Source organism: Silurus aristotelis (genome assembly GCF_946808225.1).
Source record: "Silurus aristotelis genome assembly, chromosome: 18".
Taxonomy (NCBI): domain Eukaryota; kingdom Metazoa; phylum Chordata; class Actinopteri; order Siluriformes; family Siluridae; genus Silurus; species Silurus aristotelis.
Genome location: NC_139591.1, coordinates 1,125,728 through 1,147,659, shown reverse-complemented (window position 1 = coordinate 1,147,659; position 21,932 = coordinate 1,125,728). Strand labels below are relative to the sequence as shown.

General features: G+C 40.2%; 1 protein-coding gene across 3 annotated transcripts; it reads left to right on the top strand.

Annotated features, from left to right (window-relative positions):
• The first annotated feature begins 324 nt into the window (after window positions 1–324).
• On the top strand, window positions 325–20,583 carry vldlr (very low density lipoprotein receptor). Of its 3 annotated transcripts, XM_083567951.1 has the most exons (20): window positions 325–802; window positions 5,520–5,639; window positions 7,143–7,265; window positions 10,088–10,210; window positions 11,460–11,831; window positions 12,150–12,272; window positions 12,631–12,753; window positions 13,908–14,027; window positions 14,145–14,270; window positions 14,483–14,654; window positions 14,784–14,999; window positions 15,623–15,741; window positions 15,823–15,962; window positions 16,132–16,273; window positions 16,404–16,553; window positions 18,281–18,343; window positions 18,622–18,663; window positions 19,009–19,086; window positions 19,180–19,349; window positions 19,731–20,583. In XM_083567951.1, exons 1-20 carry the CDS (start codon window positions 736–738, stop codon window positions 19,764–19,766), a joined length of 2,625 nt encoding a protein of 874 aa, XP_083424077.1. In that variant the 5' UTR covers window positions 325–735; the 3' UTR covers window positions 19,767–20,583. The 3 variants fall into 3 exon arrangements, with proteins under 3 accessions (XP_083424077.1, XP_083424078.1, XP_083424079.1); XM_083567952.1 differs by lacking the exon at window positions 18,622–18,663 and having other exon boundaries at window positions 336–802; XM_083567953.1 differs by lacking the exons at window positions 18,281–18,343; window positions 18,622–18,663 and having other exon boundaries at window positions 336–802.
• Window positions 20,584–21,932: the final 1,349 nt, after the last annotated feature.

Here is a 21,932-nt window from a genome sequence, read left to right as displayed (position 1 = left end):
CCTTGTCCTGCACTTGAGACCTTGTAGACTGAGGGACAGTCATGATCACTTTTTAGACATTTTAATACCATATAGTCATTATGCACTCCATTGTATTTTCTTAATCAGGCCAGTGATGAGCTCTTGCTGATAGGAGGAACCTCAGGAACCCTGGTGGCACTTGAGATGCTCTACAGAAACTGATGGCTTCCCAGAAACTTAAACGTAATACATTACATGCTGAATGAGACTTAATCCGCTTTTGTTACAGAAGGTGTGTTGGATGTATTTAAGTTGTAATATGTATGCATGCATGCGCGTGCACGCACACACACACACACACACACACACACACTAAGGATGTCGGTTTTGGTAGGGAAAGGGTTAACTGCGTGAAAATGACATGCTGAAGGAGGAGGAGGAGGAGAAGAGGGAGAGCCACAAGCCCTCGGCTCAGCCACACCGGTTTGGGGTCGTTTCGTAAGCCTAGGGGTTTTTGCACGCGCAGTCGGGTGTAATTAGGAGGACGTGAAGATGAGAGGCGCTCGCGCAAGCCGCTCGCACGCGCTGCCCGGATGATATAAAAAGCGCGCGGCTCAGGCTCGCGCTTCATTTCTGGGTTTGGCTTTGCGGTTTTTTTTTTTTTTTTGGTTTGTTTTTGTTCTGTTCTCGCGCACCTGGTTCGAGCGCTCGCGCTGCGGCTCTCCGCGCACACGAGAGACAATTAACAAGTGTGTGTGTGCGCGCGCGCGAGAAATGGTCGTGTGCGTCCTGGGCTTTCTTCTCCTGCCACTGTGTCTCCAGATGGTCGGATTTACCGACGGTGAGTAGCAATAATACCGGGAGGGGAATTACTGAAGGTTTGCATGAAAAAGGTGCGCGCGGATCCGGGACTCCCAAAACGTCTCTCTCTCTCTCGCATAGGTTTCTTTATGATGTCAATGTAGCACGAGCTCATGATTCTGTGCAAAGGCTTGTGAATGCTGGATCCAAAGCGAGCCTTCATTGTGTAATTGGGCGCCTGGGCCTTCAAGTGTTTGGTAGCAACGTGCAGCTTGGCACGTTTTTATCTCCACGCGTCCTGGAGGACTTCACCGCCACTGATTTCATTACCGCGCGTGTATTTAAATGTATTTTTTGGAGGAGATCATTTGGGGATTGATTTGTACAACAGGGCCTGAGTCTGGCTGCGTGCTTCTGGAATATGTGTGTGTACGCAATGCAACATTGTAGATGAGGTGTGTGTGTGTGTGTGTGTGTGTGTGGGGGCAGATTACCTGTACGTTGCGTAATTGCCTTTGAAATAGTTGGTTCATTTGTCAACGCGCCTCATGGAGCGGAACTTCCAAAAATATGGATAAATTTGGCTAGTCGGAAAAAAATTGTACACCTATTTAACCCAAACCTAAACTGGATCAAAATTCTAGTGAGTGCCTCAGGGCTGAATGTTCTACATGAACTGCTTTGGTCTCTCCGTGTATTACTTGATTTCAGCCTTCTATCAGTGACAAGAAAAAGCATTTTAACACCCTTGAAACTGAAGATTTTCTCTCCACTTGAACTAGGAGACACAACCCTGTTCCTGCATGACCATCCTTCTGTGCCCAAAGCCAGCTCCATGAAGATATGCTTTTACATGGGTTGGAGAGGAAGATCTCCTGCTATAGAGCTTGTGTACAAGTGCTTACTGCACCCTCAGGCCTCCTCATCTACCCTTAATCGCTACCTGTTTTTACTAAGACTAACACTTTGTAGCTGAATGAGCAAAACCTTTATGAAATCTTGAGGAACATCTTCCCAGAAGAGTGGAGTTTATTAGAACAGCAAATGGAGACTGAATTGGATGTTCAGAAAGCCTTGTGAATCTTGTGTTCAGGTGTAAACTGATGTTTTGTTCATATACTGTGCTAATTATTTGTTAAAGATCTGAAAACATATTCTGTCTGAATCAAAGTGCATTGACCTAAAATAAATCTGAATTTGATTAAAACCAATATATTCCTGGTCCCTCATCTAGGGAATGATGTGTGTTCAGGTTAATCTTAGCCATCAGGCTAAACGCACATCTCACTGCAGAATTCTGATCTTATTTACACACCTGCTCGACTAGTCAAGCGCTTTCCGAGAGCTTCAGATACTGGTGTTGAGGTATAATGGGGTCTCTGTATTTGTAGGACTGTAATTTAATTGCTTGACGCACATGCTAACATTATTGTGATGCTAGCTGAATTTGTCCTTCTGTATGTTGCGTTTTTATGCTTCCTTGGGGAGAAGATTATCCACAGTTTATCAGAGGAACATGGTAATACTCATGGAAGTGACTTTTTCTCTAACACTAGGTTAAATGCTATATTTAGCACACACTGCTTGGCGGCTGATTAAAGAGGATCAACATGCTGTCCGTAAGCTATTTTAGCATCCAGTTCAGTCGTATGCGGTTTTGCTCTGGTGACTGGAGATGTTGCCTTTTGTCCTATAACAAAATGTCTCTTGACTGTGGTGTGACCTTTTAAATACTAATGGATGACGAGTTCTCAGCTAGCGTAGTGTTTTTTTTTTTTTTTTTTAATGATTCACAGTATTTAAATAAACATTCAACATAGAAAAAAATCTAATGTGGCGGTGTTTTGCGAGATGATTAGAGCAGAGGCTAGCTTAGTTTCAACTTTTTCATTGTGCTGAACACATGCACAGAGACCATGAAACGCAGTTAACGTCTAGCCAGAGGTGCACACGTGTATACACAAATTATGGGAGTGCAAAGGTGCATATTACATGTAGTTTTGTTTTATCCCACTAAGATTGTATTGTATTAGTCTGCAGTTATACTTTAGCCGTTATTTTAAGCCTTTGGTGGACGTGAGCATTTCATATTTGTTTTTAAGTCCAAGGTTGTGATATGTAGCCTCTATGAGGTCATGGCCATCTAAAGAGCACGCAGTGTTATTACTTGGCGTAGTCTGATCTGATGCCTGACCTGGGGTGAGAAATATTGTTCTGCTTGTATTAATCATACAGATTCTGAATTTTGATCCAAATAGAGCATTTAATAAGACAAGAGATGAATACAACTATTTTTCTTTATATTTATAGCTCATTAAATTGAATAAATCGAAGGAAAGTGAACTGTGAATTATGTAAGTTGGTTGCAGTGCATTTGACCCATTTTGTATGTAATGTATGCCAATTCCGGGGCTCCAAATATACTAGTTCCAGATATTGTAGGACACAGGAAACATATATCTGCTGAGCACCATATGACTGTGGCTAAACTTAACGTGTGCTATAGAATGTGTTAAGAGATTATATTTCATTTCCTGCAACATGCATTTGTATAGGCAGCAGGACAAACCTTGGAATGCAGACTTTGTTCCCCTGCATTGTGTTACCAATGAGGTATAATGTAATGCTTTTGCTTTTCACAAAGCGATTTCCAGCTTCATGTCGTCGTCTTCTTTCGGCTGCTCCCGTTAGGGGTCTTTACAGTGGATCATCCGTCCCCATACTCCCTGTCCTCTACACCTTGGTCTTCCTCTTTTCCTCCTTCCTGGTGGCTTCATGCTCAGCATTCTCCTACTGATATACCCCATGTCCCTCCTCTGCACCAAACCATCTCAATCTCACCTCCCTCACCAAAACGTCCTACATGTGCTCTCTCTCTAATAAACTCATTTCTTATCCTGTCCATCGTCGTCACTCCCAACGAACATCTCAACATCTTCAGCTCTGCTACCTCCAGCTTCAACTGTCTTTTACTCAATGCCACTGTCTCTAAACCATACAACATTTTAGGTCTCACCACAGTCCTATAAACTTTCCCATTCACTCTCACAGATACTCTTCTCACAAATCACTCCTACTGTCACTCTTCTCCACCCACTCCACCCTGCCTGCAATCTTTTCTTCACTTCTCTAACACACTCTCCATTACTCTGCACTGTTGAACCCAGGTACCTGAACTCCTCCACCTTCTCCACCTCTTCTCCCTGTAACTGCACCCCTCCACTGCCCTCCCTCTCATTCACACACATGTACTCTGTCTTACTCCTACTGACTTTCATTCCCCTTCTCTCCAGCGTGTACCTCCACCTCTCCAGGATCTTCTCCACCTGCTCCCTACTCTCACCACTAATCACAATATCATCCACAAACATCATAGTCCACGGAGACTCCTGTCTGACCTCGTCCGTCAACCTGTCCATTACTACTGCAAACAGAAAAGGGCTCAGACCCGATCCTTAATGCAGTTCCACCTCCACCTTAAACCAGACTGTCGTTCCTACTTTACGCTTCACTGCTGTCACACTGTCCTCATACATGTCCTGCACCACCCTCACATCCTTCTGACACACGTTTGAGGGTCCTCATGCATGGCTCTCTGAGACAGTGTAAACCAATTATTATTTTTTTTATTATTCTATTTATTTCACTCTATTTTTTTATGCACAATAAAAATAAGTAATTTCCCCCTTTCTGTGTGTATGCTTTGACAAATTGCTGAAGTCACATCACTTTTTCTGGGGTTCAGTCAAGGTTTCTGTGACTGGCAGTGCCAGCCGCCTGCTCTGTGATCCAGTCTGCCGCCTCGTTGGTCCGAACAGCCTGTTCTACATTGAATGTTGCATTGTTTTCAAGTAGCGGATGTGTGGTCAGTAAATGCAGGCTGGCCAGCTGTGGACAGCTGTTGTTGTTTGTGTGGTACTTAAAGGTTTTTTTTTCTCTGCTGGCTGATTGTGCAGCTCTGTTAATCTGGCATTCATTAATTTATTCCTAAAAATAAAAAAGATTAGTTTCCTTCTCTGCCTCCTTGAATGCACCTCGTGAGTGTGTGTAATTAGTAGAGTAGACTCCGAGGTGTAAATTGAGTCAGAGTTCTGAACTCTGCAGTGAATTGCTCTTCATTAAACACCATCTTGAACCAGGGCTTCTCTACCTCAGTGCAAAGTCCCTCAGAGCTGCTTTTTTTCCTTCCCTTGGATATAAGTGTTTGTGGGTGAATGCAAATGATGTTTGAGAGTTTTAAAAGATAAAGCTGTATGGATAAGTGTTTTAGTGCAGTGTGGCAGAGTAAAACGATGGCACTGTCTACAGATCAGCGATCGAAATGTGTATGAATTTGTCTGCATTTGGATTTAATGCAAAAGTTTCATTTGAATAATATTTCTAACAAAATAATTTTGAGGTTTTGCTTCACAAAATCTAAACGATCTCCTGACTGCCAATAAAGATGAATGAGGGATTGCTGTAACTTCATTGTTCATTTAAATGTGCATTGTCTCTCCTCAAGGCAAGAGATTTAAATATGACTAAAAACCACATGTTTGAGGAACCTGATGGATGGCTCAGATCTTAGCCAGATATTATGCTGTCATTCCTAAAAGAAAAAAAATTAAACTTCCCCAAAAGCCATGTATGATGCACTTCCTCTTTGTATCTGTTTGGCGTCACATGAAATGTTTGTAAATGTTAGTAATACTGCGATTGTGCCTTTCTTGGTAATCAGACCAACATTGTCACTTGTCCTTTTATTCTTATTTCAGGCTCTCGAATAGAATGTGAGCCATCACAGTTCCAGTGTGGGAACGGTCGCTGCATCCCATCTGTATGGCAGTGCGATGGTGACATGGACTGCACTGATGGGAGTGATGAAAGCAAGTGTGGTGAGTCTGTGTGTGTGTGTGTGTGTGTGTGTGTGTGAAAATGCTTGTTCTGTGAGTTTTCTAGAACACCACCCCTAATGACCTTATAACACAATGAATGTGTATAGTGTGGAACTGCAGAAAGTTTTTTGAGTCTCACACAGTCTTACCCAGTGGCTCTTGTGTGTCTCAGCATAAGCAATTCTGAGAAAAAGTGCCACAGTTGCTACAATTATTGACAAAAAGCAGACCAACACATCTGCATGATTACACAATAGGAGCCATAAAGGTCTGGAAGATCCTGCTCTCTTTGTATCTATGGTAACTGGGACATACACATACAGAGGTGGGAAAACGAAGTGGATGAGGGTAGGATTTGGCACACATATAAGTGAGATGATGTAATTTATTAGTTTAACACGTACCATGAAGTCATCAAGGTTTCAATCCAAGCCTGAATGATGGTTCCCGAGTGCCCTCTCTAACCCCAGTAAGTGTAAATTTCTAGTTCTGTTAGTGATCATGCTAATTTATGTGTCAGAAGCCCTCTAGGCATTAATGACCATTGTAGCCACAGGAGCCTATTTCGCTGGAGTGCACACTTGTGGACATGAAGTGACTGATATTAGGGCTGGGCTTTGTGCCAAGGGGGAGACGGGGGGTTCCTTGTGGTCTTGTAGGGCATGACTGTTAAAGTATACATTTGCTTCACGGAGGTGTATAGTGTGAGTTTGGCAGAGTAGAGTAAAATGCAATTCCACTTCCATTTTCCCACAGTTTTTTGCACCAGAAACAACGAAGCTGGATGAAACTGGTCAGATACATTAAATAGCAATAACGCATAATGTACAATTAGACATTTGATGATGCACACATTTGAAGTTCACCTGCCAGGAACTAAAATGTATAAAAAGCATTGAGTGATACTGCTGAAAAAGTTTTTTTCCATTCTTCTGCATGAAAGTGAATGCAGTAAATAAACACATTAGAGGTGGTATCAAAAAGTCTCAAGACTAGTTTTGTAACACGCCAACACAGTCACAGGGAGCACCGACTTTCTTAAATCAGTGTGCCAAAAGACATCGTCCTGTGTACAACAAGATCAGTGTGAATGGTGATGTTCTGACCACGTGTGCACCCTGTCGTCGAGGTCTGCTCACACCAGAGTTTCTCACCAGATTTGGATACTGCAGACTTCATTTTCTTCCTGAAGATGAAGATCCGGCTTGTGGTTTTAACACCCTTAAATAGCAGAAGGTGCTCGACATGCTTCTAAAAGACTTTCAGGACATGTTCCAGAAGAGCGCTGGGAGCTCTGTATTACTGTGCAAGGAGACTATTTTGAAGGTGACAGTGTGGAGATAAATAAAGTACTTTTTTGTAAACAGAGCGAGTCTCCAGACTTTTCGATACCACCATCAGATTCTCAGGCAGGGCTTTTGTTCCTGATGTAAAAAATCTTTGCTTATCTTGTAAATTTTTCCTCACTTCAGATTTTCATTTCTAATCCCGTCTCTGTTACAGTGAGGAAGACTTGTGCGCCGCAGGACTTCGTTTGCCGCAACGGTCAGTGCCTCCCCAAAAGATGGCACTGCGATGGAGAACCGGATTGCGAAGACGGCTCGGATGAGAGCTTTGAGCTGTGCCGTGAGTCAAATCGTTTTTGTTGTTGTCGCTGCCTCAATGTCATGTTTGAAAAAAAATTTAATCTGGACTTGCGTTCAAGGCCAAATTCCAAGTCTCTCAGAGCGTGGGAGAATGAATCAGGAAAAAATGTGACTGGAAATGTTTCTTAACAGCCGATACTTTCGGCTGCATCGCCCTCAAGTCTTTATTTTCTGCTGAACTCCCAAATGCATCACACTGCAGATGTGTAGTCCCTTTACCACAATTCAGCAGCTGTGTCATTCATGGTAATGGCAGCAGATCGTTCCTTGTGTCTGTGTCTTTGTCTTGTGTCTGATCAGGTTACATCCCAATTTCCTTTGCGACTCTGCACTTAATCAATCCTTACTGAGGAGTACAAGCAGATGTTTTAATCAGGCATAGCGCAAAGAGCTTCCCTAGGTCAGATACCGTCTGTCTGTCTGTCTGGGGTTTTCTGTCTGTCTGGGGTTTGAGCACAGATCAAAGAGAAGTTTTAAAATGACCATCTAAAATATCTTGGACTTTTATGGGGGGGACAAAATCTAAGCTTAACAATTTTAAAGTTAAAAGTATTTTTCCTTTTTTGTCTGTATTCACGTCGAGCGACACGTACATGTCCCAGCTGCCGATAAACATTACAAGACCTGTGGATGTTTCAAAGAAACTTGACATTCGAAAGAAGGTCAAGAATAAACTTGTGCATAATATCACAGGGCCTAAAACTCAGTGTCTCTTTAATCATACAGTACGACCACATAAATTCTGGTATACTGAATAAAACCTTTGTATACTGATGTTTTTTTTTTTTTTATCGCCTTCAGCGCTATTGGCTTAAATGTCGTCTTTCATAAAAGATGCAAACTGATCCATTGTATTAAGTTTTAGAGTGTTGCACAATTCAGCCAGTCTTTGTATGTTTGACGTGCTGTTCCATGTGGCAGACATCCAGAACATGTCTGTCTGACCAGCTGTTTAACATCAATAATACGTTGAATGATGCAGTGTGTGCATGTGGCTGGAGATCATGTGCGTGTTGGAGATCATGTGCGTGTTGGAGATCATGTGCGTGTTGGAGATCATGTGCGTGTTGGAGATCATGTGCAACGACTTGCACTGGATTCGAAGTCCGTATTGTTGTAACATTAAAAACTACAGTTGCCAAATCTTTTGATTCCGGTCACTTATAAAGCAAATGATTTCTACACATGCAACAGAACAGATTTGCTTCAGGTTCACATTTAAACTGATTTTACGCACATTAAAATCTTTGAAGAACAAAGAATGGACTAGATGACACTTTTTTTTTTTTTTTTTTCCCCCAAGATGAAGCAATTCAAGTTGTACTGGTTCCTCAGAAAGTTTCAGAGAAGTCCAAAAGTGCTAATGTTGCTAAACACTTATCCCAGGATTAACCACAGACTTTCATAACCTTTATAAAAGTGGCATGTGTTTATAAAAATGATGATTTCATTTTATTTATTTGACAGGGACAATGCAACATACATAGTGTCAAAGCAAGCTTGTCACTGAAATGCTACATAAAAAGTTTATAGCAAATGCTAATTTTCAAAGCCTGTCCCTGGTTGGGCTCTAAACACAGTACAATTTACATACTAAACTACTTCAATTTAAACAAATAACATGATATGGACAATTCCCGTATAGGGCGATAGTTACTCATTGAGTCTTGGCTACCACTTTTGAACACAGGAATAATTATACCTTGTTTCCATGCACTGGGAAATGTACTGTTTCTGATAGAAAGATTAACAAGGTGGGTCAACGGTTTGACAAGGACATCCTTATACTTTTTAAGAAAACAACTGTTCATCCTAAAAATGTCATCAGACTTAGAATTTGGAAGTTTATTAATTATTTCTGCAACTTTTATATCCGACACCTCTTTAATATAAAAGGAATCTGTTGAGGTTGCTCTCAATGGATAATTGAGAGGATTGACAAGCTGGAATTCTTTTGTTAGTTCTTCAACAGATTGTAAAAAATATAAATTAAATTCATCAGCCATAGTGGCACAATCGGTTATACGATTTCCATTAATGTTAAGTTCTGTAATCTTTTTATGTTTATTTGATTTATTAGTCAGATTATTTAAATGCCTCCAAAGTGAATTATTGTTGCCTTTAGCACGATCAATTAAATGAGTGTAATGTCACTTTTGCTTTTCGCAGCTCAGATACAACCTTGTTCCTAAAACTTCTGTAAGTCAAGAGGTCGGTATTAAGTTTAGATCTTAAAGATGTTTTCAGAGCTAAATCTCGTTTTTTTTTTTTAATAAGGTTACGTATTTCATTATTTATCCAGGGCACCGTGAAATCTTTTTGTTTAGGTTTTATTTGCTTTGTAAATTTTTCCATTAGATTTGTAATAATGTGGTCATAAAATTACAACACTCCTCTACATCATCTAGTGTCATAATTAGATCCCAGTTTATATTTTTAAGCTCTCTTTCAAATTGCATAATTCTACTTTTAGGAATAATAAACTGTATTTTTTCATGAACAGGTTTACCAAAGTACTGCAGGCACTTCTTCGTCAGTTTCCTAACAGTCAGTCATGTTGTGGTCCGAGAGTCCAGTAATCAAATTATAAATCTTCATTATTCGTTCAGGTCTATTTGTAAATGCTAAATCAATGAGGGTCTTGGTGTGCCTTGTTATTCTTGTGGGTCCTACAATTATTTGTCGATAGTTGTATTTTGTCATGAGTGCTTTAAGTTTATATTTACAGTTTTTATCAGAATATAAATAAATAATATTTGTAATAAAAGCTCGTCCTAACGTGCTATCTGCTGTTTCTTTCAGACTCCAGAACCTGCCGTATGAATGAGTTTAGCTGTGGCACAGGCTCTACTTTGTGCATTCCTGTCTCTTGGAAATGTGACGGCGAGAGAGACTGCGACAACGGAGAAGACGAGAAGAGCTGCAGTGAGTCAGAGCCTGCCTGAGCTTAAGTTTTGTAATGAATCAACTGCTCTTTAACCTGCTCAGAAGGAAAGCCCCAGGTGTTTTATGATGCAAGTGTAGCTGTTTATTGCATGTGAGTCAGCCAGTGCTTAGTAAACACTATAGCTTTCAGTTTTAGAGAAGCGTTCCTGGATTGTTTTGTGTTCCTGGTACAATTCGGGGAAAAAAAGACTTTGATGCTTATAAAGCACAGATTTCTGGTCCTGGTCCTCCTTCACCTCGGTAACAGCAGGTATTTAGCTAATGAGAATCAGATATTTTGGGGGTATAAAAAAACATGATGCAGCACATATGGGTTCTTCAGGGTAATGATCAGAAACCGGTGATTATGAAGACGGGAACTCGGGGTGTAACGGTACACAAAATTCACAATTCAGTACGTGCCTCGGTTTTTAAGTCTCTGTTCAATTCCTTTTCGGTGCAGTTAATGCGCAGAAATGCAAAACAAAAAATTGCTTGCTTTTTTAATTTTTTTTTACGTTTATTAACATTTGACAGCATCAACGGTTAACTTTATTTATTTATTTATTTATTTATTTATTTTTCAAATTTGATTAAAATGCTTCTTGGTTTAAATAAATAAATAATAACTAATTATTTAATTAATTAATGCAATACTTGATTAAAATGTGATTAAATAAATGGGCATTTATAGATTTGTTCAAGTTTGTAAGTTTTATTATGATTTATTTTTATTTTATTTTTTTCCTCCCACATTTAATAAAAAAATTCCCTAAAGGTATGTTCTGTTATTTTAGCACAATATAAAATGTCTTCTTTTAAGAAACACTTTATTTATTCATTCAATTAATTTATTCATTAATTCCTTCCATCCTTCATTGATTCACTTCTTCAAAATGCAGAATTGTCAGGATTTTCTTCTTTTAAGAGAAATTCTTGAAGCTGTACAATAAACGCAAAAGAATCCATATTGGTAGACCGTCGTAAAAAAATGATGGGAAGTAGCAGCGGTTTTGTGTGTGCACAGAACAAAATTGTTTCCTCTACAGTTCGAGCAGCCGCAGTGACACGAGGCGGAGATTAAACAATGTGTTCCTGAGGGAACTCGGATTTTAACTATGTTCCGCACGTAAATTTAAGGGGTCTCGCCGGTCCACGTGCACCGAAATGGTTCAGTACGAATACACGTATCGTTACACCCCTACCAGGTACCCGTAATAATTTGTTTAATTAGAATTTTCTCCTACAGGTAACATCACCTGCTCTCCTCTGGAATTCACTTGTGCCAGCGATCGCTGCATATCGCACAACTTTGTGTGTAATGGAGAGGATGACTGCGGTGACGGTACTGATGAATTCAACTGCACTTTGACCTCATGTGGCCCTGACCAGTTCAAGTGTGGCAACGCGACTTGCATTCCGATTGGCTGGGTGTGTGACAATGACGTAGACTGTCAGGACCAATCAGACGAGTCGTCTTCGCACTGTGGGAGGAACCCCACGCCGTCTGCAAAATGTTCGGCGACCGAGACGCAGTGCGGCTCAGGAGAGTGTATTCACCGCAAGTGGCGCTGCGACGGAGACGCCGACTGCAAAGACGGCAGCGACGAGAGAAACTGCCGTGAGTCGGTTAGGTTTATAGATTCATTATTTACCAAGAGCGAGCAGTGGGAAGCAGATCAGGACGTGTCCTGCAATTGTAATATTATCTCAAATACACAGCTGTCGACTGGGATTCCATGGGTGCAAGTTTTCTACTATTAAAAGGCAGGGTTACTAATCAGCCACTGCCTTTGGCCAAGTGCCAAAACTGGAGGAATCCCCAGCAGATAAGGAAGTGTGTGTGTGTGTGTGTGGCGTCCTATTAGAGGTCAGTTCTCCGGCATGGTTTAGATTGTTAGGTGACTTGCAGCTCTGTTTTTTCCATTACCCCTCACAGCTCCTCGCTCCTGCCGCCCAGACCAATTTAAGTGTGACGACGGCAGCTGTATCCATGGCAGCCGGCAGTGTAATGGTTTCCGAGACTGCGCCGATGGCACTGATGAAGAAAACTGCAAAAACCGTGAGGCCACCGACACACCAGAGCTTTCCAATATCTAGATTTCTTTTTTTTTTTTTTTTTTTTTTTTTTTTTAAAAAGAACCCTTTTTATAGATTTCTTGTAGCAACAAATGAGGTCAAGTTTGCACAGTATGTCTCATATCGAGAAATTGGGTCGAATCCAGAGTCGATACTCCTCCTGGTTAATGCAGAACTCTGGAGTGTAGTAACTGATTAGATTACCTTGGGGTTTCAGATTTCACTCTTTGACACACTGGCATATAAAACCGTGTACATGACGATTTAGTGTATGGATTTAGTATCATTTTGTTATATAACGTGGTTTTCACAACAAATCTTTCTTCTTTTTACCGCTATAGTGACACAGTGTAGAGGCCCAGACAAGTACAAGTGTAGGAGTGGTGAGTGCATTGAGATGAGCAAAGTCTGTAACAAGGCCCGGGACTGCACTGATTGGAGCGATGAACCGATAAAAGAATGTAGTAAGTGAAAAATTTGGTTTTCCATGAAATAAAAAAAAAAATCATATATAAAGGAATATAAAAAGACTTTACATACAATATGTCTTTGCTAGGTCAATCTTCTTAAATTTGCAGTTTCTACAAGTCTTCTGAACTCCACTGACTGGATAAACTGTTCTTCAAAGAGTTGTGGTTGAACGTGATTAGTGAAGAACCATAACCTTTGTGAATTAGCAAAAAAAAAACTGAAAAGCACATGTTCAAGGGATTTAAGAATTCAATTTTAAATAGATATCGACCATTTAATTGGTTTTGCCGATTAATCGCCACAGAGAGTCGGCAAAAATCCATAGCCGATTAGTTTTCCTGCTTTTGGTCCACTGTTATTCCAAGAGCGGCCTCTAGAGGCGAATCACTGACACTACATGCTGTTTGTTTTTACACAAGACTGCGTGCTGCATGGAGAGCGCTATATTATATCTATAATTTATTACATTTATTAATATATTAATTGATTTCATTTAGCACATTTTTTATTTTTGCAATAAAGTTCAGTATTATATTACATTGTGTTGCTTTTGTATTGTTTTTTTAAACCAGTATCCATTTTTAAAAAAAGTTGTTGGTAAGTGCGATCCAACCAAGCGATCCGTATCGGTAAATTCGGCTTTCGGTTGACCTCTAGTATAAAAACCCATTTTGTTGTGTGAAACCATGAGCACAGAGATGTGTGAAATGTGATGTAAGATTACTGTATTAGCAGCAGGTGGAGAAGTGCATGTGTGCTGCACAGTAAGCGAAAAGTGCTCACCTTGGTGCTTGGATTTGGTGCGTTTGTCTCCTTGGAGACTGAATCAATAGTTGTGTGTGTGTGTGTGTGTGTGTGTGTGTGTCATCTCCGGGGGTATATTATAGAGTTTAGTGTATTTTCATTAGAGGAAGTCCTTCTTCTGTCTAAAACTTGCCTTTACTTAGCTTGAGTTCTATTTAAATTTAGCCTTTGACATTTTAGTTTGCGGTTTCAGAGATGCAGCATTTGTGAATTGCAAATACTGACTTATCACTTATTTTATTGAGCATCCTGATGAATCAGTCTGGTGTTTTTGCCTCTGCTATTCCTCACACCTTGTCTGTAGAATAGTGAATATTATGTCTGGCCTGGCTTTTTATTTCAGATGTGAACGAGTGCCTCGTAAACAACGGCGGATGCTCGCACCTGTGCCGTGACTTGGTGGTTGGCTACGAATGTGACTGCACACCTGGGTTACAGCTCATCGATCATAAAACCTGCGGGGGTGAGTGCACCTAGAACATCGATCTAGATCTTTCTTTTATTGCAGTTAAAAAAGCGAGGAATTCTTTTCTTGGCTTCTTTGTCTTGTAAAAGTATTGGCATTGTTTTCCCTTTGCAGATATCAATGAGTGTTTGAATCCTGGGATCTGCAGTCAGATTTGCATCAACTTAAAGGGAGGCTACAAATGCGAGTGTCATGAGGGTTATCAGATGAACTCCAGCACAGGAGTGTGTAAAGCAGTAGGTAGGTGAGATTGTTTTGAGTACGGGAGATAAATTGGTAATCAAGGAGCTCCCAAGGCTCTTTGCGATTCAGGTTTGTCTTTGGAGACAGTTTATCACCAGTGTTGATTGGTTGATCTAACAGACTAAACAAACCTGAGTTGGACATAAATTAAGCCACGTGGTTGCTGGTGCCACCAGGCCAGACCTTTAACTTCATTTCCTGCGTTGCAGGCAAAGAACCGTGTCTCATCTTTACAAATCGGAGAGATATCCGGAAGCTTGGCCTGGAAAGACGGGAGTATACGCAGATAGTAGAGCAGCTGCGCAACACTGTGGCACTAGACGCAGACTTCAACCATCAGAAGATTTTCTGGGCTGACCTTGGACAGAAAGCCATCTATAGGTAACTGTGCCATGCTACATGGGTGGGTGCATGGATAGTAGTAGGTATTGAAATGCCAGGGTTCAATGCATAAATTGGCACAAATAATCAAGTTATCAGCTATAATTGTATTTTAATCGCTTTTCACAGTGCAGCACTGGACCACAATTTGAGCAGCCACACGAGAGTGATTGATGTACAAATGCCAGTGGGAATAGCAGTAGACTGGATCTACAAGAACATCTACTGGTCAGATCTGAGCAGTAAGACTATAGCCGTGGCTAATTTCAATGGCACGAAGCAGAAAATGTTGTTTGACAAGGACTTGAAGGAGCCAGCTTCCATTGCAGTGGATCCTCTCTCTGGGTAATTTCATTCTGAATAAAAACTGAATATGTTCTGTTGATCATTGTGGTGGATATATGATTAATTTAATGTCTGCGCTCCCCATGACTGTGTGTGCATCCTTGTGCTGCCATCTAGTGTTATGTTTACTAATCTTATAGATCTCTCCATTTGGAAATGGAGATTTTCTTTTAAATTACATTCATTTATTGTTCATGCCATGATCTCCATTTTTATTCTTTCAGGTTATATCTTAAAGTATTGATAAACTGTCTGAACGTACATTTTCCTTTGTTTAATAGCTCATGTCTGGGGAAATGAGTGTACCGTGTGTAAAATGGTGCAAATTTGCTTTTAGAAAAAAAAATCTAGGCAGCTGTTTACAAAACAAGGATCCCTAAAAATGCCACCCATGAAATCCCCATTGTTTAAAACCCAGGCACCTTGGCAACCCAGGTGACAGTTATTATATAATATATATCCAAGCTATTCTTTATCCAATACACTGGGTAGGACATTCCAACTCAGTCTTTATTGTATGCTAAAGTTATACTTCTTTTTCTTCTTTTTTTTTTTTTTTTTTTTTTTTTAGGGTGACTTTGTTTTCTTAAAACAATAGGATGAAATTTTATTTGTTACCATAGGTTCCTTTACTGGTCAGACTGGGGTGAGCCGGCCAGGATTGAGAAGTCTGGAATGAATGGGGTTGATAGACAAGTCCTGGTAGAAACTGACATTCAGTGGCCCAATGGTATTTCCCTCGGTAAGTCCTGGTTAAACGACAGATGTTACTTTTCGATTTTACGTTGTAAGGAAACGATGTTGACTATTTTCACCTTTACAGATCTGATTAAAAGTCGACTTTACTGGGTGGATTCCAAACTGCACACACTGTGTAGTGTGGATCTCAATGGAGATAACCGGAAAAAAGTCCTGCAGTCCCAAGACTACCTGGCTCACCCTTTTGCCCTCACAGTGTTTGAGGTATTGAGGGGGGGTTGGTAATTAATTCCCATAGTTTCCTGTTGATTCCTATGGAAAGTTTGAAACTTTTGCAACCCTGCAATATGACTTTTAGTTAGTAGGCACTTTCCAGCTCCCTCACCATCTTTTTTTTTTTTTTTTTTTTTTTTTTTTTTTTTAATATAAATAGGATCGAGTTTTCTGGACAGATGGCGAGAACAAGGCCATTTATGGGGCAAACAAGTTCACAGGATCAGATGTGATAATGCTGGCCAGCAACCTGAATGAACCACAGGACATCATTGTCTACCACGAACTCGTGCAGCTGTCTGGTGAGTGCATTAGCTACGGGCACGGCATGATGCAGGACTGAACTGCACGCAGAGAAACATGGTGTGGATCCAGTCTGAGATGGTTGAAATGAGCGAACTGAGGGCTTTGTTTCGTTTCGTGTGTTTGTAGGCACAAACTGGTGCAATGAGAAGGTTGAAAACGGAGGCTGTTTCTACATGTGCCTGCCTGCGCCTCAAATCAACAAGCACTCTCCAAAGTATACGTGTGTGTGCCCCAAAGGTCAGGAGCTGGCCCCGGATGGCTTGCAGTGCAAACCAGGCAAGTAAACTAGGTGGGGGGGGTTAAGGGTTAATGCAGTGCTTAGGCTTCCTCTATTCTATTGTGGTCTTCAGCTTCCATTCTGCAGCAGCTTCCTTTGCCGTTCCATTTATTGCCACTTCTTGTGTGTGTCAGTTTGAAATGTCGTTCTTGTGCAGCTTGATGGCTCCCTTCAGGCTCTGTGTCCACCACATCACCCCCTCAGTGCCTCTCTTAATCTCCACATGAAGCCCGGCAGGAGCCGTCCTCCTTCTGAATACTCTTTTCACAAAGAATATGCCATGTTGAGTAATATACAGATGGGACTTTTGCTTTGAAACCGAACAGCACAACAGTAAAGGGGAATCCTTAGGAATGTACGAAGGGGTTTTAATGACAGCCGTCGCTGCATGAATACTTTTATGGCTCCTAAACCTTGACATAATAAAAGTCTTTTCTGATCTCCGCAACACATCGTTTGTCACAGGAGAGCCCTCTAATTGCTTCCATGAAGAATGCAAGAAGAAGTAAAACTGTTCTCGAACACATGGTTGCTTTCAGTAGATGAAGATAAAGAACCTGAATCCCATTGTGGCGGAATGGGCCAAGCTTTCATAAGCCTTTCTGTCCAAGTTACAGCCAAATCAACAAAACGAGAACAGTAGTTTTCTCCTTCAGTGAAAACCCTGTATTCCGTACACACGTTTGCAGTTTGAGTGTATGGTTGACCTGGGAATAATGACGTCCACATGGTGAGGATATTTAACTTCTGTGAGATTAAAGGATGGTGAATATATAGAAAGTTCCATCTGGTTTCCAGTGTGATTTGCTTTGTGCAAAGAAATGTACTGTAACGTGAAACATCTGAGTGTCTGAGGTTGAACTATAGGTTATCAAAGCAGCAGTCAAAATTGCAGAAAATTCACGATTCGGTACGTACCTCCTGTTTTAAGGTACGGTTCGGTTCATAAAATTGCTTGTTTTTTTTTTATATTATTATTAACGCAGTTTATTATTAACATTTGTGAAACATGCACAGTTTACATTTTTGAAAAAATTACAAATAAAATGTATTAAATTCATTTCATACTATTTATTATATTTGATTCAACTGAGTAATCGAATAAATAGACACAAATTTCAGTTGATTAAATCAAATAAAATAGTTTAATATTTGTTAGAACCCGTTTGGGTAATGCAGATGTGAAAAGGTGTTATATTTAATATTTCTAAAGATGTTCTACTTCACTGTTCTATTTATTTCAGCATACTTTAACAGATGTGTAAAACACTATTTATTAATTTGTTAATTCACTCCCTCGAATAAGCGCACCGTTACACCCGTAATATGAATGAAATGTTTACATCTAAATATGGTTGGAGTTTTGCTACAGTTTTACATTCAGGAGATGTTTTAAAACAAGCATCAATACATGTGTAGTGCTCATGGCAAGAAAACAAATCTAATACTATGTACACCAATCCTGCATTTCCATTAGTTATGCTTAATCATATTTCTTTGCCATTAAAGCCAGTGATCAGACCATTCGAAAGAAAAGTGAACAAAACTGACTCACTAATGCGAACACTTCCATCCCAGAAGTACATCCACTCACAGCAACACTAATCACAGCTCGCTTTCTAAAGCTCCTTAACCGGTTATTCATTTGCCTTCTGATTCCTAAATATGTAGAATAGGTGGCATATATGGCTTTGCCTTTATATATCACTATGTTCTTTTGTAACAGTGGCATCTACAGCTGTTCCACATGACGAAGAGCGGGTACTCACACACCCCACACATCCTCCAGGTAATGGAGTCTTCTAGACTGCATGTGCATGAAAACCATGCAGCCCAACTGGCTTTAAAGTAGTGCTGTAGCATGGTGGGAACTTCTGCCAATCAAGCAGGAGCCTGAACCTCTGTGTTTACGACCGCATGCGTCATTCAACACACTTTCTAACTTTTTGCTTTGGAATCCATAGCAGTGGTTGTCAGATTGGTTAATTGATTTTTATTTATTGTAAATATTATATAAGAATTAACGTGAGGAATCCTACTGAAACAGTTATTTCTCCTCGTTTAAAGACACTCCAAAAGCCCAGGTCACAGTGCAGTCAGAAGTCACTGGTAAGCGCTGGTGCTCATCCGAGTGCCCATAGTGAAGGCTACTAACATGAGTAGATCCTGTGTGGTGTTGAGCTCTTTGGCTCAGCGAATACACTTGTACTCAGGTTTACTAACGGGCAGGTGTGTGATTCCTGCTATGCTGAAAGAGGCTTTGGCTTTCTGTGTGCTCTTATTTTAATTTGATGCATGCGTCCAGTCATTCACTTCTACTCTCCTCTTATTTCATTAACATCTAGGTCTCTGTTTAGGCTGAAAATCCCCTCTTCATCCACATCTGTTTATAACTTCAGCATGTTTTACTGTCACACTGATCAGTTTCACTAATCTTTTCATTAATCCATGTAGAAAGAAATCTCAGCACCTCCATACACGAGGTCAAATCGGCCAAAGGATCAGCTGCAGCCTGGGCAGCTTTGCCAGTGTGTAAGTCATCGTACTCTTCTCATAACCCACGAAAACGTTTATCTAAACAAATCAATGCTTTGTTTTGAACTATGACGTGTCTCTTGTCTGTAGTGTTGCTGGTCATTACTGCCGTCGGAGGGTACTTCATGTGGCGGAATTGGCAGATAAAGAATAAAAAGAGCATGAATTTTGATAATCCAGTGTATTTGAAGACTACAGAGGAAGATCTGAACATCGATATAAACAGACACTCCGGCTCAGTTGGACACACGTATCCTGCTGTGAGTATCGCAAATGTGGTGATGCACGTAATGAGAATAGCACCAGCTGGACCATGTCTTTTGGCCCACTGACTAATGATGGTCGGTGCTCCCTATGGCTCTGCGTGCAGCCTTGTGCTGCCATCTGTTGGCCCGTTACAAAACTAGTCTCCCAAATCTTTAATACCTCCTTGTAGATAGGTGTGATTTGATATTCTTGTTAAGTCTGTATTCGAATTGGAATAGTTTTTATCAGTAGATTTTCCATGCCTTCTCTGAACGGAATGATGTATTTCACCCAATTCCCTTCGTAATGCTGGTGCTGTTCTTCTATACATTTAGGGTGACATCATCGTTCTTATAGATCACCTTTCATTGCTTTGTACGTGTCTTCCTTTTCAGATTTCTATAGTGAACACAGAAGATGACATGCCATAACCCGGCGTCTACACTGGACCCTATTTATGAACTGTCCACTTGGGACACTCGCCAAACACTGCTGTTCCAGCAGGCTGACAGTCAGATGCCTTCCGAAGTGCATTTCGCCATTGTTTCTTATGGGTGTGCGTGTGTGTGTGAAATACGATTATGACTTGCTTCCTTCTCACAATAAATGTGCCCAAAGCATCCTATAACCGAGGACGTGGCCTTTAACTGATTCTGCCACAATCTTTGTGCAAAAATTATAAACATCTTTATAGCTTTCACTGTTTAGGAGAAGAGAAATTTGGAATGAAACCATGAATCTAGATATGACTTGTGCTGTTCAGAAACTTGTGCATATTAATGTTTAGATTAAAATCCAAAAGTTTGTGCTGGAAATTTGTTTTTTTATTATTATTTTTCTGAACCTTTACCTCCAGAAGCACATTGCTGCAAAGCTTCTCGTGGCCACTCTGAGGAAAACTGTACACTCTGTAACAGCAGTGGCATCGGGAAATTAATGGTGTAAAATGCTGTAAATATCCGTAACTTAAGAGTAATCAGGATTCTCCAAGCACTTTTGGTCCAGTGGTCACGTGTAAATAAAGATTGTGTACAATTGACTGGAACATTTTTGCTATGTTTGGGTAGAGAACCGGGTTATCAAATAAAAAATGTATTTAAAAAGGAAAAAAAAAAAAAATTTGTTAAACTATTTTGTATGTTTGTGCTGTTGCTGTAACTTTTTTTATAGCATTGTACAGGCAGGAGTACATGCTCTGTATTCAAGAAATTTGCAAAAACCTAAAATAAAAGGAAACGGTCAGTTGTATCATCAGTGCGAAAGTTATCTTAATTTCTGGTAAAAAAAAAAAAAAAAAGTGCTGAATCCATAATCGTATTGCAGAAAATCTAGATCCATAATCCACACTAAATGTTTACACTGAAGTAGATGTTACACTATGGAAAGGTTACACAGCTCAGCTAGGATTACAGCTTCGAGTAATTCACTTGACATTCAAAGGCTCTTCTGCATAATAGCGTGTGATGATTATCGTTGCCTGGCTTGTGCATGATTAGTCGCTAAATTAATCCTGATCCTCAAGGTTTCCAATCCTTTAGTCTAAAATTTCCGGCTTTAAAAATTCACTGTTTTAAGTCTTAATTTTAAACAAATCTTAATTTCTCAACGTCCATGTAACTCTACATCTAATGCTCATTGAAATGCAGCACATTAAGATGATTTAGTGTTTTTTTTTTTTTTGTCTCTGTGGTGTCCTTTCTTTCTCTGGTCCAAATATAATTCCCTGTTTTACGACTACAAATGAGACCAACATGCAACAGCCAATCAGGTGTTATTTTCACTAATCTTCTCTCGGATTGTACCACAAATATAAAACAGATTTTTGGTCAAAGTGGCAAATTTGGCAATATTTAGCTTGAGGCTAGATGCTAACAATGTTCATTCATTCATTCATTTTCTCCCGCTTATCCGTAATTCGGGTCGCGGGGGCAGCAGTCTAAGCAGGCCCCCGCCTTCGACTGCTGCCCAATCCTCACAGCACTGTCCCTTACGGCCCCTCCTGCAGGTGGTGAGCCCACGGCAAGGCGGCCCCACGTCACTCCGACGTCACGGACCTTGATATTTCTCTCGTAAGGGACCCCCAAGGCATAGAGGGTTAAGGGCCTTGCTCAAGGGCCCAAGAGTGGCAGCTAACAATGTATTTCTTTTATTTTTTTATTCTTTATTTTAAGTGCAGTAACAAATCTAAATATGCTACAATTTCTGCCCTTTTTTTTTATATTGTACAAGATGTACAAACAAAAAAGAAAAGAATAATTACATGAGGGGTCTAATATATGCTTTATAATTTAACCTCTTAAAATAAATTGTATGTCCTTTTGTACTGTAGATAGTAAAAGCGGTTTAAAAAAACAAAAAACAAAACCAAAAAACACCGCCAATATTGAATATGGGAGAAGTGTGTAAGGGAATTTACCAAATGGATTCCATTTTAAAAAGTAAAGGACATTTGTGCATATTTCCACAATGTCTCGGCAAAATTGTCCTTAGACCAGAATCTAATAAACATTTTTCTGAAGACATTGACATTTTCTGAAGAAATAAATCCATGTGTGTGTGTTTTTGATGTGATATACTGTAGGGCTTTAATTTGACTC

What these genes read in the sequence shown, in the direction of transcription:
- vldlr (XM_083567951.1), top strand. Translation starts at nt 736, where the DNA reads ATGGTCGTGTGCGTCCTGGGCTTTCTTCTCCTGCCACTGTGTCTCCAG. An exon ending in CGATCATAAAACCTGCGGGG is followed by an intron (nt 14,028 to 14,144) that starts GTGAGTGCACCT and finishes TTCCCTTTGCAG; the next exon opens with ATATCAATGAGTGTTTGAAT. An exon ending in TGGCTTGCAGTGCAAACCAG is followed by an intron (nt 16,554 to 18,280) that starts GCAAGTAAACTA and finishes CTTTTGTAACAG; the next exon opens with TGGCATCTACAGCTGTTCCA.